This window comes from Salvelinus namaycush, chromosome 19 (genome assembly GCF_016432855.1).
Source record: "Salvelinus namaycush isolate Seneca chromosome 19, SaNama_1.0, whole genome shotgun sequence".
NCBI classification, from domain to species: domain Eukaryota; kingdom Metazoa; phylum Chordata; class Actinopteri; order Salmoniformes; family Salmonidae; genus Salvelinus; species Salvelinus namaycush.
In genome coordinates, this window is record NC_052325.1 from 9164054 (window position 1) to 9179372 (window position 15319).

Genomic DNA, 15319 nt, shown 5'->3' on the forward strand with positions numbered 1-15319 from the left:
TGACAGAGTAGAGATATTCAGCCAGTTCATATTCTCTGTTTAGGGTCAGATAGCAATTTAGTCGGCTTTGGGATTTTGTTTCGTTTTTCCAATGTTGTATATATGAGTCCTTTGATTGGTTCATGATTTTGTTTATTGGAATTCTTTCTTTTGAAGCAGTGCTGGTGTCAGCTTGGTTGGTGAGGTCCAACACCAGCTGACTGAGAGGGCTCGTTTCTGGGCTCAGCTCTTGGGTTTGAAGTGCTTTAAATTGCAGACTCGAATTTGGACTTGAATTTAGATGTAGCCAAAATTTTAATGATCTTTTCTGTATTTTCATTATTACTGGAAAGCGGCCCAATTCTGCCCAACATGCATTAGTTGGTGTATTTCTCTGGACTTGTAGGATTTTCCGACAGAATTCTGCATGTAGGGCTTCAATTGGATGTTTGTCCCACATTTTAAAGTCCAGTTTATTGAGTGGCCCCCAAACCTCACTTCCGTAAAGAGCTATTGGTAGGATTACACTGTCAAATATTTTGGTCCAAATTCTAATTGGGATGTTGATTTTGAATAATTTCATTTTTATTGCATACAATGCTCTGCGGGCTTTTTCTTTGAGTGCATTCACTGCCCTATTAAAGTTTCCCGATGCAGATATGGTTAGACCAAGGTAGGTGTAATTTTTTGTGTGTTCAATGATGGTGTTGTTCAGGGTGAATTTATATTTGTGTTTCTGACATCTGTTTTGTTTTTGGAAAATCATGATTTTAGTTTTTGGGAAATTTACTGCCAGGGCCCAATTATGGCAATATTGCTCTAGAATATTAATGTTCTGTTGAAGACCTTCTTTGGTTGGTGATAGAAGTACCAAGTCATCAGCATATAGCAGGTATTTCACCTCTGTGTCAAATAGTGTGAGTCCTGGGGCTGGAGAATGGTCCAACATGTCTGCTAATTCATTGATATAAATGTTGAAAAGATTTGGACTCAAACTACAGCCTTGTCTCACACCTCGACATTGTGAAAAGAATTCTGTTCTTTGGTTTTTGATTTTTATTGCACACTTGTTTTCTGTGTACATACATTTTATTAAGTCATACACCTTACCACCAAGCCCACTTTGGAGAATTTTGTAGAATAGCCCTTCGTGCCAAATAGAATCAAATGCTTTTTTAAAGTCAATAAAGCAAGCAAAGATTTTGCCCTCTTTTTTTTGGTGGACGTGTTTATTAATTAGTGTGTGTAATGTGTATATATGGTCAGTAGTGCGATGGTTAGGGAGAAAGCCAATTTGACATTTAGTTATTACATTTTTTTCTTGAAGAAAGGTTTGAATTCTTGAATTCAAAATGCTACAGAAAACCTTTCCCAAGTTACTGTTTACACAAATTCCCCTGTAATTATTGGGGTCTGATTTGTCTCCACTTTTGTGGATAGGGGAGATGAGCCCCTGGTTCCAGACATCGGGGAAGCAGCCAGAAGTTAAAACCATGTTGAACAATTTAAGCACAGCATTTTGCAACTCAGGTGTGCTGTTTTTCAGCATTTCATTTCTGATGTTGTCTAGACCACAAGCCTTCTTTGATTTAATAGATTTGAGCTTTTCATTTAGTTCTTGTTGGGTTATTGGGTAATCTAATGGATTTTGGTTGTTTTTAATGACTGATTCAAGGATGTTCAATTTTTCTTTCATTTCTAATTGGTTCTGTTTTAAGTCTTTTTGTGGGATGTTTTTGTATAGATTATCAAAATAAGTTTTCCAAATTCCTACATCTTGTATGGCTAATTCTTGTGGCTTTCTCTCTCTCTCTCTCTCTCTCTTTCTCTCTCCATCCCTCTTTCTCTCTCTCTCTCTCTCTCTCCATCCCTCTTTCTCTCTCTCGATCTCTCTCTCCCTCTGCTCTCGCTCTCTCTCTCGCTCCCTTTCCCTCTCCTCTCGCTCTCTCTCTCTCTCTCTCTCGCTCTCTCTCTACACCTAACTGTGTACAGGACTTCCTGCCCACTCGCTGAGCATCACTCAAAACATGTCAGACACACACACATTTCGAAAGACATTTCTTAATTTTTTGTTTCTACTTGTCTGCAGCAAAAGGTGCTGTATGTCCGGGGTTGGGAGGGTGTGTTCAATTAGATCTACAAGGTTACCTTGAAAAGTGCCATTGTGGCAGAAATGGCAGTCTCTTGAAGTCAGTGGTCAGCTAACATATTGACTGTGTGTAACTGTGTGGTGTGGCATGGCTTGCTGAGTCAGACGGTGGGAACAGGCTGGAGGATAGCGGGACTCAAGGTGAACCAAAGGCCTCAAACAATCATTGATCATGTCATGCTTCATTGACACCATGTTGAAAGGGGATATGTTTTGCTTGGTTACTTATATCAATGCCATGCCTGTGTCTTTTGTCTGTCATGGATTTTCTTTCTAATCAATGCATTTGTGTAATAGTGAAACATTGTTTTAGATATTTTCTTGCTTTTAAATGTTTTTCAAAGGTTAGAATAGATTTGACATTGTTGTGAACTCCAACGAGCACTTCACTTGTTGGCTCTGTAAATGACAGCTTTGTGATGGATTCTGGATCCCATTTTGTACGCTGGCTGTCACCACTGTGTGTTGACTGACTTTCAAATGGTTTCAGAGTATGTACCTTACTGTGTTATACCTACAGTATCTATCTTATAATGTTTTATTGGTACAGTCTTTACCACCTGGCAGCTCCACAAAAAAGGATCTGGTGCATCTAACCCGCTGATGCAGCATCTAACCCGCTGATGCAGCATCTAACCCGCTGATGCAGCATCTAACCCCCTGATGCAGCATCTAACCCGCTGATGCAGCATCTTACCCACTGATGCAGCATCTAACCCACTGATGCAGCATCTAACCCGCTGATGCAGCATTGTACCCGCTGATGCAGCATCTTACCCGCTGATGCAGCATCTTACCCCCTGATGCAGAATATTACCCGCTGATGCAGCATCTAACCCGCTGATACAGCATCTTACCCCCTGATGCAGAATATTACCCGCTGATGCAGCATCTAACCCACTGATGCAGCATCTAACCCACTGATGCAGCATCTTACCCCCTGATGCAGAATATTACCCGCTGATGTAACATCTAACCCGCTGATACAGCATCGTACCTGCTGATGCAGCATCTAACCCGCTGATACAGCATCTTACCTACTGATGCAGCATCTAACCCGCTGATGCAGCATCTAACCCGCTGATGCAGCATCTAACCCGCTGATGCAGCATCTTACCTACTGATGCAGCATCTAACCCGCTGATACAGCATCTTACCCACTGATGCAGCATCTAACCCGCTGATGCAGCATCTTACCTACTGATGCAGCATCTTACCCGCTGATGCAGCATCTTACCTACTGATGCAGTATCTAACCCGCTGATGCAGCATCTTACCTGCTGATGCAGCATCTTACCTACTGATGCAGCATCTTACCTACTGATGCAGCATCTTACCTACTGATGCAGCAGCTTACCTGCTGATGCAGCAGCTTACCTGCTGATGCAGCAGCTTACCTACTGATGCAGCATCTTACCTACTGATGCAACATCTTACCCGCTGATGCAGCAGCTTACATACTGATGCAGCATCTTACCCGCTGATGCAGCAGCTTACATACTGATGCAGCATCTTACCCGCTGATGCAGCAGCTTACATACTGATGCAGCATCTTACCTGCTGATGCAGCATTTTACATACTGATGCAGCATTTTACCTGCTGATGCAGCATTTTACATACTGATGCAGCATTTTACCTACTGATGCAGCAGCTTACATACTGATGCAGCATCTTACATACTGATGCAGCATCTTACCCGCTGATGCAGCATCTTACATACTGATGCAGCATCTTACATACTGATGCAGCATCTTACCCGCTGATGCAGCATCTTACATACTGATGCAGCATCTTACATACTGATGCAGCATCTTACATACTGATGCAGCAGCTTACATACTGATGCAGCATCTTACATACTGATGCAGAATCTTACCTAGTCTTCCTATAGCTGCACAGAATGCAACGTTTAAGCTACCTTTAACTGTGAGATGACGTGGGTGTATTTATGTTGACGTGGGTGTATTTGACTGTGGGGTTTGAATAAGATTATCTAAGGTTTGTGATGATTGTTGAATGCTGTTCAGCTGTTAAACAGGATGATGTAAGCCACAAGGAAAACTGAGTCACGGTTCTAGATCAGACCACAGCCAGAGGGTTAGGGCAGCAGGTCATCACAACAGATACTAACCCACGCCCCCTTCTCTTTCTACTTCGCAGTGACTTGTTGTCGTCGGATTATGTGGAGATCCACTATGAGGAGGGCAAACCTGTTCTATCAAAGGTAACATCTCCAGGCAGACAACACACTCTGTTTGGGTACCTGTTTTCATTGACCTTTTTTCGGGCGGAGCCTAATTGGTTCCCAGTGGAAGATACAGGGCCTACAGCTGGTAAAGAATGGATTGGTTTGTTTTACGGTGGCTGATTAGGGCCAATCAAAGTACAAGTGGATAGTTAAAGTAATATGTAGCAAGACGCTTAAAGACTATTCAGTTGTACGATGTCGACAGGACCTCTGGAGTTCACAGACATTCAAATAAATAATATGGCCATTGTCCATAGTGGCTGATGGGCTGAGGAGCTGAGGGCTAGGCTGAGGGCTGGGGGCTGAGTGGCTGATGGTTGAGGGGCTGATGGGTTGAGGGGCTGATGGGTTGAGGGGCTGATGGGTTGAGGGGCTGAGGGCTAGGCTGAGGGGCTGAGGGGCTGAGTGGCTGATGGCTGAGGGGCTGATGCCTGATGGGCTGAGGGGCTGATGCCTGATGGGCTGAGGGGCTGAGGGCTAGGCTGAGGGCTGGGCTGAGGGGCTGGGGGCTGAGTGGCTGATGGCTGAGGGGCTGATGCCTGATGGGCTGAGGGGCTGATGGGTTGAGGGGCTGAGGGCTAGGCTGAGGGGCTGAGGGGCTGGGCTGAGGGGCTGAGGGCTAGGCTAAGGGCTGGGCTCAGGGGCTGAGGGGCTGTGGGCTGGGCTGAGGGCTAGGCTAAGAGCTGGGCTCAGGGGCTGAGGGCTAGGCTAAGGGCTGGGCTCAGGGGCTGAGGGCTAGGCTAAGAGCTGGGCTCAGGGGCTGAGGGGCTGTGGGCTGGGCTGAAGGGCTGAGGGCTAGGCTAAGAGCTGGGCTCAGGGGCTGAGGGCTGGGCTGGGCTGGGCACAGTGGAGTTAGCTGACTCAGCATGGCTCCACTCCGCTCCCCTGCAGCCTCCTGCCTCTCCTGCCTGCCTGGCTGCAACCCAGATCACGTGACAGGGAAGGGAGAGACTGGCGCTCTGCAGTAGCTATGCAGCGTGGGATGGTCTTTCAGAGAGAGAGAGAAAGAGAGAGAGAGAGAGCGAGAGAGATGTGGATCATTGAGGTCTGAAGAGAACAGTCTAGTTTGAGGCCCACAAACACAACCCACACTCCAGAAATGTATTTTTTCTAAATGTGGGCTGATTTCGTTAACCAGGCTGCAGAAGATGTACTGTATTGAAGAAAAGTATAGTCCTCCCAACTGAATTAACAGTATTACAACACAGTTGCAATAATGCAGCAAATACACAAGGGTACTTCATCTGAAGAATATTCCAGATTGTATAGATGGATTAGTATGTGAATATATTTGTTTGTTGAATGTCTTGGAGAAGACCAAACCCATGGAGTGGTGTTCCAATCATCATGTCCCCCCTGTTCTCCACAGTAGGTTGCTGTGATGTGTTGTATGAGTGTCGTTGTATGAGTGTTGTATAAGTCTCGTTTAAGTGTTGTTTAAGTGCTGTTTCTGTGTTCCCTCAGGGTGGTGAGCACTGTTACTACCACGGCCAGGTGAGGGGGAAAGATGATTCCCACGTGGCCTTGTCTACCTGCAATGGGCTGCAGTAAGTGAAGGAACAGCAGCAGTTTTATATATAATAATCCGTGCCTGGAATATGTGTGGAGATTCATCTGTGCTCTCTACAGCTGCTATTGACTCAGTATTGACTGTCTTCTCTCTTCTCTTTGCCTCTCGTTTCCCCCTGTCTTCTCTCTTCTCTTTGCCTCTCGTTCCCCCTGTCTTCTCTCATCACTTTGCCTCTCGTTCCCCCTGTCTTCTCTCTTCTCTTTGCCTCTCGTTCCTCCTGTCTTCTCTCTTCACTTTGCCTCTCGTTCCCCCTGTCTTCTCTCTTCTCTTTGCCTCTCGTTCCTCCTGTCTTCTCTCTTCACTTTGCCTCTCGTTCCCCCTGTCTTCTCTCTTCTCTTTGCCTCTCGTTTCCCCCTGTCTTCTCTCTTCACTTTGCCTCTCGTTCCCCCTGTCTTCTCTCTTCTCTTTGCCTCTCGTTCCTCCTGTCCTCTCTCTTCACTTTGCCTCTCGTTCCCCCTGTCTTCTCTCTTCTCTTTGCCTCTCGTTCCCCCTGTCTTCTCTCTTCTCTTTGCCTCTCGTTCCTCCTGTCTTCTCTCTTCACTTTGCCTCTCGTTCCCCCTGTCTTCTCTCTTCTCTTTGCCTCTCGTTCCCCCTGTCTTCTTTCTTCACTTTGCCTCTCGTTCCACCTGCCTTTGCCTGACAGCGGAATGTTTGACGATGGACTCTATCTCTATATAATGGAGCCTTTGCAACAGACTCACTCAATTGTAAGTTCTTCCTTCCATTTAGGTTTTTAACAATCTTTGCTACACAAATAACATTGTTCTACCTCTACTTGTGCTACTGCTAGGATCGCTTTTGCCACTTTTAACCTGACTAAAGCCTCCTTTTAACCTTACTAAAGCCTCCTTTTACCGTTACTAAATCCTCCTTTTACCGCTACTAAAGCCTCCTTTTACCGTTACTAAAGCCTCCTTTTACTGCTACTAAAGCCTCCTTTTACCGTTACTAAAGCCTCCTTTTACCATTACTAAAGTCTCCTTTTACCCTTACTAAAGCCTCCTTTTGTTGCGTCCGTCGTTAAATGAAGACCAAGGTGCAGCGTGGTAGGCGTACATTTCCTTTAATTTTAAATGTTCCACCAAAAACAATAAACAACTCAACGAACGTAAAGCTAGGAGTGCACACACATGCAACAAAAAAGACAAGATCCCACAACAGAAAGTGGGAAAAAGGGCTGCCTAAGTATGTTCCCCGATCAGAGACAACGATAGACAGCTACCTCTGATTGGGAACCATACTCGGCTAACAAAGAAATATAAACATAGATTTCCCACCCTAGTCACACCTACCAAATAGAGAATATAAAGGATCTCTAAGGTCAGGGCGTGACACCTCTTACCGCTACTAAAGCCTCCTTTTACCGCTACTAAAGCCTCCTTCTACCGTTACTAAAGCCTCCTTTTACCGCTACTAAAGCCTCCTTTTACCGCTACTAAAGCCTCCTTTTACCGCTACTAAAGCCTCCTTTTACTGCTACTAAAGCCTCCTTTTACCACTACTAAAGCCTCCTTTTACCACTACTAAAGCCTCCTTTTAACCTTACTAAAGCCTCCTTTTACCGTTACTAAAGCCTCCTTTTACCGTTACTAAAGCCTCCTTTTACCACTACTAAAGCCTCCTTTTACCGCTACTAAAGCCTCATTTTACCATTACTAAAGCCTCCTTTTACCACTACTAAAGCCTCCTTTTAACCTTACTAAAGCCTCCTTTTACCGCTACTAAAGCCTCCTTTTAACCTTACTAAAGCCTCCTTTTACCGCTACTAAAGCCTCCTTTTAACCTTACTAAAGCCTCCTTTTACCACTACTAAAGCCTCCTTTTAACCTTACTAAAGCCTCCTTTTACCGTTATTAAATATTCCTTTAACCCTATTAAAGCCTCCTTTTACCGCTACTAAAGCCTCATTTTACCATTACTAAAGCCTCCTTTTACCATTACTAAAGCCTCCTTTTACCACTACTAAAGCCTCCTTTTAACCTTACTAAAGCCTCCTTTTATCGTTATTAAAGCCTCCTTTTACCGCTACTAAAGCCTCATTTTACCATTACTAAAGCCTCATTTTACCATTACTAAAGCCTCCTTTTACCACTACTAAAGCCTCCTTTTAACCTTACTAAAGCCTCCTTTTACCGTTATTAAATATTCCTTTAACCCTACTAAAGCCTCCTTTTATCGTTATTAAAGCCTCCTTTTACCGCTACTAAAGCCTCATTTTACCATTACTAAAGCCTCCTTTTACCACTACTAAAGCCTCCTTTTAACCTTACTAAAGCCTCCTTTTACCGTTACTAAAGCCTCCTTTTACCGTTACTAAAGCCTCCTTTTACCGTTACTAAAGCCTCCTTTTACCGTTACTAAAGCCTCCTTTTACCGTTACTAAAGCCTCCTTTTACCACTACTAAAGCCTCCTTTTACCGCTACTAAAGCCTCCTTTTAACCTTACTAAAGCCTCCTTTTACCGTTATTAAATATTCCTTTAACCCTACTAAAGCCTCCTTTTAACCTTACTAAAGCCTCCTTTTACCGTTACTAAAGCCTCCTTTTACCGTTACTAAAGCCTCCTTTTACCGCTACTAAAGCCTCCTTTTACCGTTATTAAATATTCCTTTAACCCTACTAAAGCCTCCTTTTATCGTTATTAAAGCCTCCTTTTACCGCTACTAAAGCCTCATTTTACCATTACTAAAGCCTCCTTTTACCACTACTAAAGCCTCCTTTTAACCTTACTAAAGCCTCCTTTTACCATTACTAAAGCCTCCTTTTACCGTTACTAAAGCCTCCTTTTACCGCTACTAAAGCCTCCTTTTATCATTACTAAAGCCTCCTTTTACCATTACTAAAGCCTCCTTTTACCACTACTAAAGCCTCCTTTTAACCTTACTAAAGCCTCCTTTTAACCTTACTAAAGCCTCCTTTTACCGTTATTAAATATTCCTTTAACCCTACTAAAGCCTCCTTTTACCGCTACTAAAGCCTCATTTTACCATTACTAAAGCCTCCTTTTACCACTACTAAAGCCTCCTTTTAACCTTACTAAAGCCTCCTTTTAACCTTACTAAAGCCTCCTTTTACCGTTACTAAAGCCTCCTTTTACCGTTACTAAAGCCTCCTTTTACCGTTACTAAAGCCTCCTTTTACCGTTACTAAAGCCTCCTTTTACCGCTACTAAAGCCTCCTTTTAACCTTACTAAAGCCTCCTTTTACCACTACTAAAGCCTCCTTTTAACCTTACTAAAGCCTCCTTTTACCGTTACTAAAGCCTCCTTTTACCGTTACTAAAGCCTCCTTTTACCACTACTAAAGCCTCCTTTTACCACTACTAAAGCCTCCTTTTACCGCTACTAAAGCCTCCTTTTAACCTTACTAAAGCCTCCTTTTACCGCTACTAAAGCCTCCTTTTAACCTTACTAAAGCCTCCTTTTACCACTACTAAAGCCTCCTTTTAACCTTACTAAAGCCTCCTTTAACCGCTACTAAAGCCTCCTTTTACCGTTACTAAAGCCTCCTTTTACCGTTACTAAAGCCTCCTTTTACCGTTACTAAAGCCTCCTTTTACCGCTACTAAAGCCTCCTTTTACCGTTATTAAATATTCCTTTAACCCTACTAAAGCCTCCTTTTATCGTTATTAAAGCCTCCTTTTACCGCTACTAAAGCCTCATTTTACCATTACTAAAGCCTCCTTTTACCACTACTAAAGCCTCCTTTTACCGCTACTAAAGCCTCCTTTTACCGCTACTAAAGCCTCCTTTTACCACTACTAAAGCCTCCTTTTACCACTACTAAAGCCTCCTTTTACTGCTACTAAAGCCTCCTTTTACTGCTACTAAAGCCTCCTTTTACCACTACTAAAGCCTCCTTTTACCACTACTAAAGCCTCCTTTTACCGTTACTAAAGCCTCCTTTTACCGTTACTAAAGCCTCCTTTTACCGTTACTAAAGCCTCCTTTTACCACTACTAAAGCCTCCTTTTACCGCTACTAAAGCCTCCTTTTACCACTACTAAAGCCTCCTTTTACCACTACTAAAGCCTCCTTTTACCGTTACTAAAGCCTCCTTTTACCACTACTAAAGCCTCCTTTTAACCTTACTAAAGCCTCCTTTTACCACTACTAAAGCCTCCTTTTAACCTTACTAAAGCCTCCTTTTACCGTTATTAAATATTCCTTTAACCCTACTAAAGCCTCCTTTTAACCTTACTAAAGCCTCCTTTTACCACTACTAAAGCCTCCTTTTAACCTTACTAAAGCCTCCTTTTACCGTTATTAAATATTCCTTTAACCCTACTAAAGCCTCCTTTTATCGTTATTAAAGCCTCCTTTTACCGCTACTAAAGCCTCATTTTACCATTACTAAAGCCTCCTTTTACCGCTACTAAAGCCTCCTTTTACCGCTACTAAAGCCTCATTTTACCATTACTAATGCCTCCTTTTACCACTACTAAAGCCTCCTTTTAACCTTACTAAAGCCTCCTTTTAACTTTACTAAAGCCTCCTTTTACCGTTATTAAATATTCCTTTAACCCTACTAAAGCCTCCTTTTATCGTTATTAAAGCCTCCTTTTACCGCTACTAAAGCTTCATTTTACCATTACTAAAGCCTCCTTTTACCACTACTAAAGCCTCCTTTTAACCTTACTAAAGCCTCCTTTTAACCTTACTAAAGCCTCCTTTTACCGTTACTAAAGCCTCCTTTTACCGTTACTAAAGCCTCCTTTTACCGTTACTAAAGCCTCCTTTTACCGTTACTAAAGCCTCCTTTTACCACTACTAAAGCCTCCTTTTAACCTTACTAAAGCCTCCTTTTACCACTACTAAAGCCTCCTTTTAACCTTACTAAAGCCTCCTTTTACCGCTACTAAAGCCTCCTTTTAACCTTACTAAAGCCTCCTTTTACCACTACTATAGCCTCCTTTTAACCTTACTAAAGCCTCCTTTTACCGTTACTAAAGCCTCCTTTTACCGTTATTAAATATTCCTTTAACCCTACTAAAGCCTCCTTTTATCGTTACTAAAGCCTCCTTTTACCGTTACTAAAGCCTCCTTTTACCGTTACTAAAGCCTCCTTTTACCGTTACTAAAGCCTCCTTTTACCGCTACTAAAGCCTCCTTTTACCGTTATTAAATATTCCTTTTAACCTTACTAAAGCCTCATTTTACCGCTACTAAAGCCTCCTTTTAACCTTACTAAAGCCTCCTTTTACCACTACTAAAGCCTCATTTTACCATTACTAAAGCCTCCTTTTACCACTACTAAAGCCTCCTTTTAACCTTACTAAAGCCTCCTTTTACCGTTACTAAAGCCTCCTTTTACCGCTACTAAAGCCTCATTTTACCATTACTAAAGCCTCCTTTTACCACTACTAAAGCCTCCTTTTAACCTTACTAAAGCCTCCTTTTACCATTACTAAAGCCTCCTTTTACCGTTACTAAAGCCTCCTTTTACCGCTACTAAAGCCTCCTTTTACCATTACTAAAGCCTCCTTTTACCATTACTAAAGCCTCCTTTTACCACTACTAAAGCCTCCTTTTAACCTTACTAAAGCCTCCTTTTAACCTTACTAAAGCCTCCTTTTACCGTTATTAAATATTCCTTTAACCCTACTAAAGCCTCCTTTTATCGTTATTAAAGCCTCCTTTTACCGCTACTAAAGCCTCATTTTACCATTACTAAAGCCTCCTTTTACCACTACTAAAGCCTCCTTTACCGCTACTAAAGCCTCATTTTACCATTACTAAAGCCTCCTTTTACCACTACTAAAGCCTCCTTTTAACCTTACTAAAGCCTCCTTTTACCGTTACTAAAGCCTCCTTTTACCGCTACTAAAGCCTCCTTTTACCGTTACTAAAGCCTCCTTTTACCGCTACTAAAGCCTCCTTTTACCGTTATTAAATATTCCTTTAACCCTACTAAAGCCTCCTTTTATCGTTATTAAAGCCTCCTTTTACCGCTACTAAAGCCTCATTTTACCATTACTAAAGCCTCCTTTTACCACTACTAAAGCCTCATTTTAACCTTACTAAAGCCTCCTTTTAACCTTACTAAAGCCTCCTTTTACCGTTACTAAAGCCTCCTTTTACCGTTACTAAAGCCTCCTTTTACCGCTACTAAAGCCTCCTTTTACCGCTACTAAAGCCTCCTTTTACCATTACTAAAGCCTCCTTTTACAATTACTAAAGCCTCCTTTTACCACTACTAAAGCCTCCTTTTAACCTTACTAAAGCCTCCTTTTAACCTTACTAAAGCCTCCTTTTACCGTTACTAAAGCCTCCTTTTACCGTTACTAAAGCCTCCTTTTACCGCTACTAAAGCCTCCTTTTACCGTTACTAAAGCCTCCTTTTACCGTTACTAAAGCCTCCTTTTATCACTACTAAAGCCTCCTTTTAACCTTACTAAAGCCTCCTTTTAACCTTACTAAAGCCTCCTTTTAACCTTACTAAAGCCTCCTTTTACCGTTACTAAAGCCTCCTTTTACCGTTACTAAAGCCTCCTTTTACCTCTACTAAAGCCTCCTTTTACAGTTACTAAAGCCTCCTTTTACCGTTACTAAAGCCTCCTTTTACCACTACTAAAGCCTCCTTTTACCATTACTAAAGCGTCCTTTTACCACTACTAAAGCCTCCTTTTACCGTTACTAAAGCCTCCTTTTACCATTACTAAAGCCTCCTTTTACCACTACTAAAGCCTCCTTTTAACCTTACTAAAGCCTCCTTTTACCGTTATTAAATATTCCTTTTAACCCTACTAAAGCCTCCTTTTATCGTTATTAAAACCTCCTTTTACCGCTACTAAAGCCTCATTTTACCATTACTAAAGCCTCCTTTTACCACTACTAAAGCCTCCTTTTACCGTTACTAAAGCCTCCTTTTACCGTTACTAAAGCCTCCTTTTACCACTACTAAAGCCTCCTTTTACCGTTACTAAAGCCTCCTTTTACCACTACTAAAGCCTCCTTTTACCGTTACTAAAGCCTCCTTTTACCATTACTAAAGCCTCCTTTTACCACTACTAAAGCCTCCTTTTAACCTTACTAAAGCCTCCTTTTACCGTTATTAAATATTCCTTTTAACCCTACTAAAGCCTCCTTTTATCGTTATTAAAACCTCCTTTTACCGCTACTAAAGCCTCATTTTACCATTACTAAAGCCTCCTTTTACCACTACTAAAGCCTCCTTTTACCGTTACTAAAGCCTTCTTTTACCGTTACTAAAGCCTCCTTTTACCGTTACTAAAGCCTCCTTTTACCACTACTAAAGCCTCCTTTTACCACTACTAAAGCCTCCTTTTACCGTTACTAAAGCTTTCATTTTACCGTTACTAAAGCTTCCTTTTACCTTTACTAAAGCCTCCTTTTTACTGTAAAGGCACATTAGGTTATCTAGTGAAAATTTACATACTTCAATGTCAAGGGCAATCTTGTTTTTGAAGGAAGTCCATGGTGTACTATAATGAAGGACATATGGTAATATCAATCATCAAAGCTGAAACCCAGCCTAAAACCCCAAACAAATAAAATAAAATGTATTTATATAGCCCTTCTTACATCAGCTGATGTCACAAAGTGCTGTACAGAAACCCAGCCTAAAACAATAAACAGCAAGCAATGCAGGTGTAGAAGCACGGTGGCTACGGGAAACAAAAGTGCTGTATGTATAGAAATGGTTTTCCCTCACTAATCTCTCATTGATCTTTTTCTAAAGTCACATAAGCCCAGAACACTATATCCCATTCGAGGTCCATGATGATAATGGAAAGGATAATGATCATGGAAATTGTAATTATAAAAGAATAACAATGACAATGGAAAAGATAATGATAATGGTAACGGAAAGGATAATAACAATGGAAATTATAATGGAATTATAATGATAATGGAAAGGATAATGATGATGGAAATTACAATGAAATGATAATGACACTGGAAAGGATAATAATAATGGAAAGGACAGTGATAATGGAAATGATAATTATAATGGTAATATTAATGTTAATGGAATGATAATGATCATGGTAAGGATAATAATAATGTAATGATAATGTTTTTAGCGTAGTCAAGTATTCCATTTTTAAATATTGATTGATGTTGACTCTGTAGTTGTGAAAACCTGATCATGTGCCTTGTTATGCAGTTTAATGGGAATACCCTCCAATACCCTCTTCTTCTGTAACTTGACCCCTCTTGCCTGTTCCCTCCACCCTCATCACACCCCTGTTGACGGCCTGTTGATGGTTTCTCCCTCACAGGATACAGCCGCACGGCCCCACTCACTGCGCAGGACGCCCAGCCTCCAGTGGAACAGTGACTCCGAGGAACTGGGTAAGGTGTTCTGCATCTGACTGCCATCTTGTATAATCTCCACCCGCCCTCCACCACTTTACATCAACAATCTCATGACCTGTCTACCTGGCCTTCCAGAACCTCTCCTACTACCGTTGACATTATATTCCCCTCACCTGGGTCAAGTACATTTACATTTAAGTCATTTAGCAGACGCTCTTATCCAGAGCGACTTACAAGTTGGTGCATTCACCTTATGATATCCAGTGGAACAACCACTTTACAATAGTGCATCTAACTCTTTTAAGGGGGGGGGGGAGTTAGAAGGATTACTTTATCCTATCCTATCCTATCCTATCCTACATAATGTCAAATACTTTCAAATGCCTCTGTTGCGCTTGATTTGGTTTGCCCAGTAGAGTGGAAGGTAAATTAACTTAATGCATACCACAACTTAATACTTTAGTGTATTTGACGCAGGTTGGGACTGTTGACACAGAACCACAGAACCCAGCATGGCATCGGTATCCTGCCGTAGACCTCAGTGTGTTTCTCTACCTTTGTTATTGTGTTTCTGTGTTCCCGTGTTTCTCTAGTGAAGGACGAGCGGCTGCTTTCGGAGCTGGACGACATGGCCTGGCTGAAGCGCAGGAAAAAGCGGGCTGTAAGTCTCATCAATCCCTTAAAGGGACACTCCACCTACTCTAACCCTAACCCTACCCTAACCCTACTGTAACCCTGCTGTAACCCTACTGTAACCCTACTGTAAACCTAACCCTACTGTAACCCTACTGTAACCCTAACCCTACTGTAACCCAACTGTAACCCTAACCCTACTGTAACCCTACTGTAACCCTACTGTAACCCTACCCTAACCCTACTGTAACCTTACCCTAACCCTACTGTAACCCTACTGTAACCCTCCTGTAACCGTAGCCCTACTGTAACCCTACTATAACCCTACTGTAACCCTAACCCTACTGTAACCCTACCCTAACCCTACTGTAACCCTAACCCTACTGTAACCCTACTATAACCCTACTGTAACCCTAACCCTACTGTAACCCTACCCTAACCCTACTGTAACCCTCA

At 42.2% G+C, this 15319-nt stretch overlaps 1 protein-coding gene across 1 annotated transcript in view; it reads left to right on the forward strand.

Moving 5' to 3' along the window:
- LOC120063682 (disintegrin and metalloproteinase domain-containing protein 23-like) overlaps positions 1-15319 on the forward strand; it is a 58111-nt gene that overhangs the window by 21295 nt on the left and 21497 nt on the right. Inside the window, exons 4-8 of the mRNA XM_039013977.1 lie at positions 4290-4353; positions 5842-5924; positions 6591-6654; positions 14194-14266; positions 14824-14891. Coding sequence (XP_038869905.1) covers positions 4290-4353; positions 5842-5924; positions 6591-6654; positions 14194-14266; positions 14824-14891 — 352 coding nt within the window. The remainder of the gene's footprint in view (positions 1-4289; positions 4354-5841; positions 5925-6590; positions 6655-14193; positions 14267-14823; positions 14892-15319) is intronic.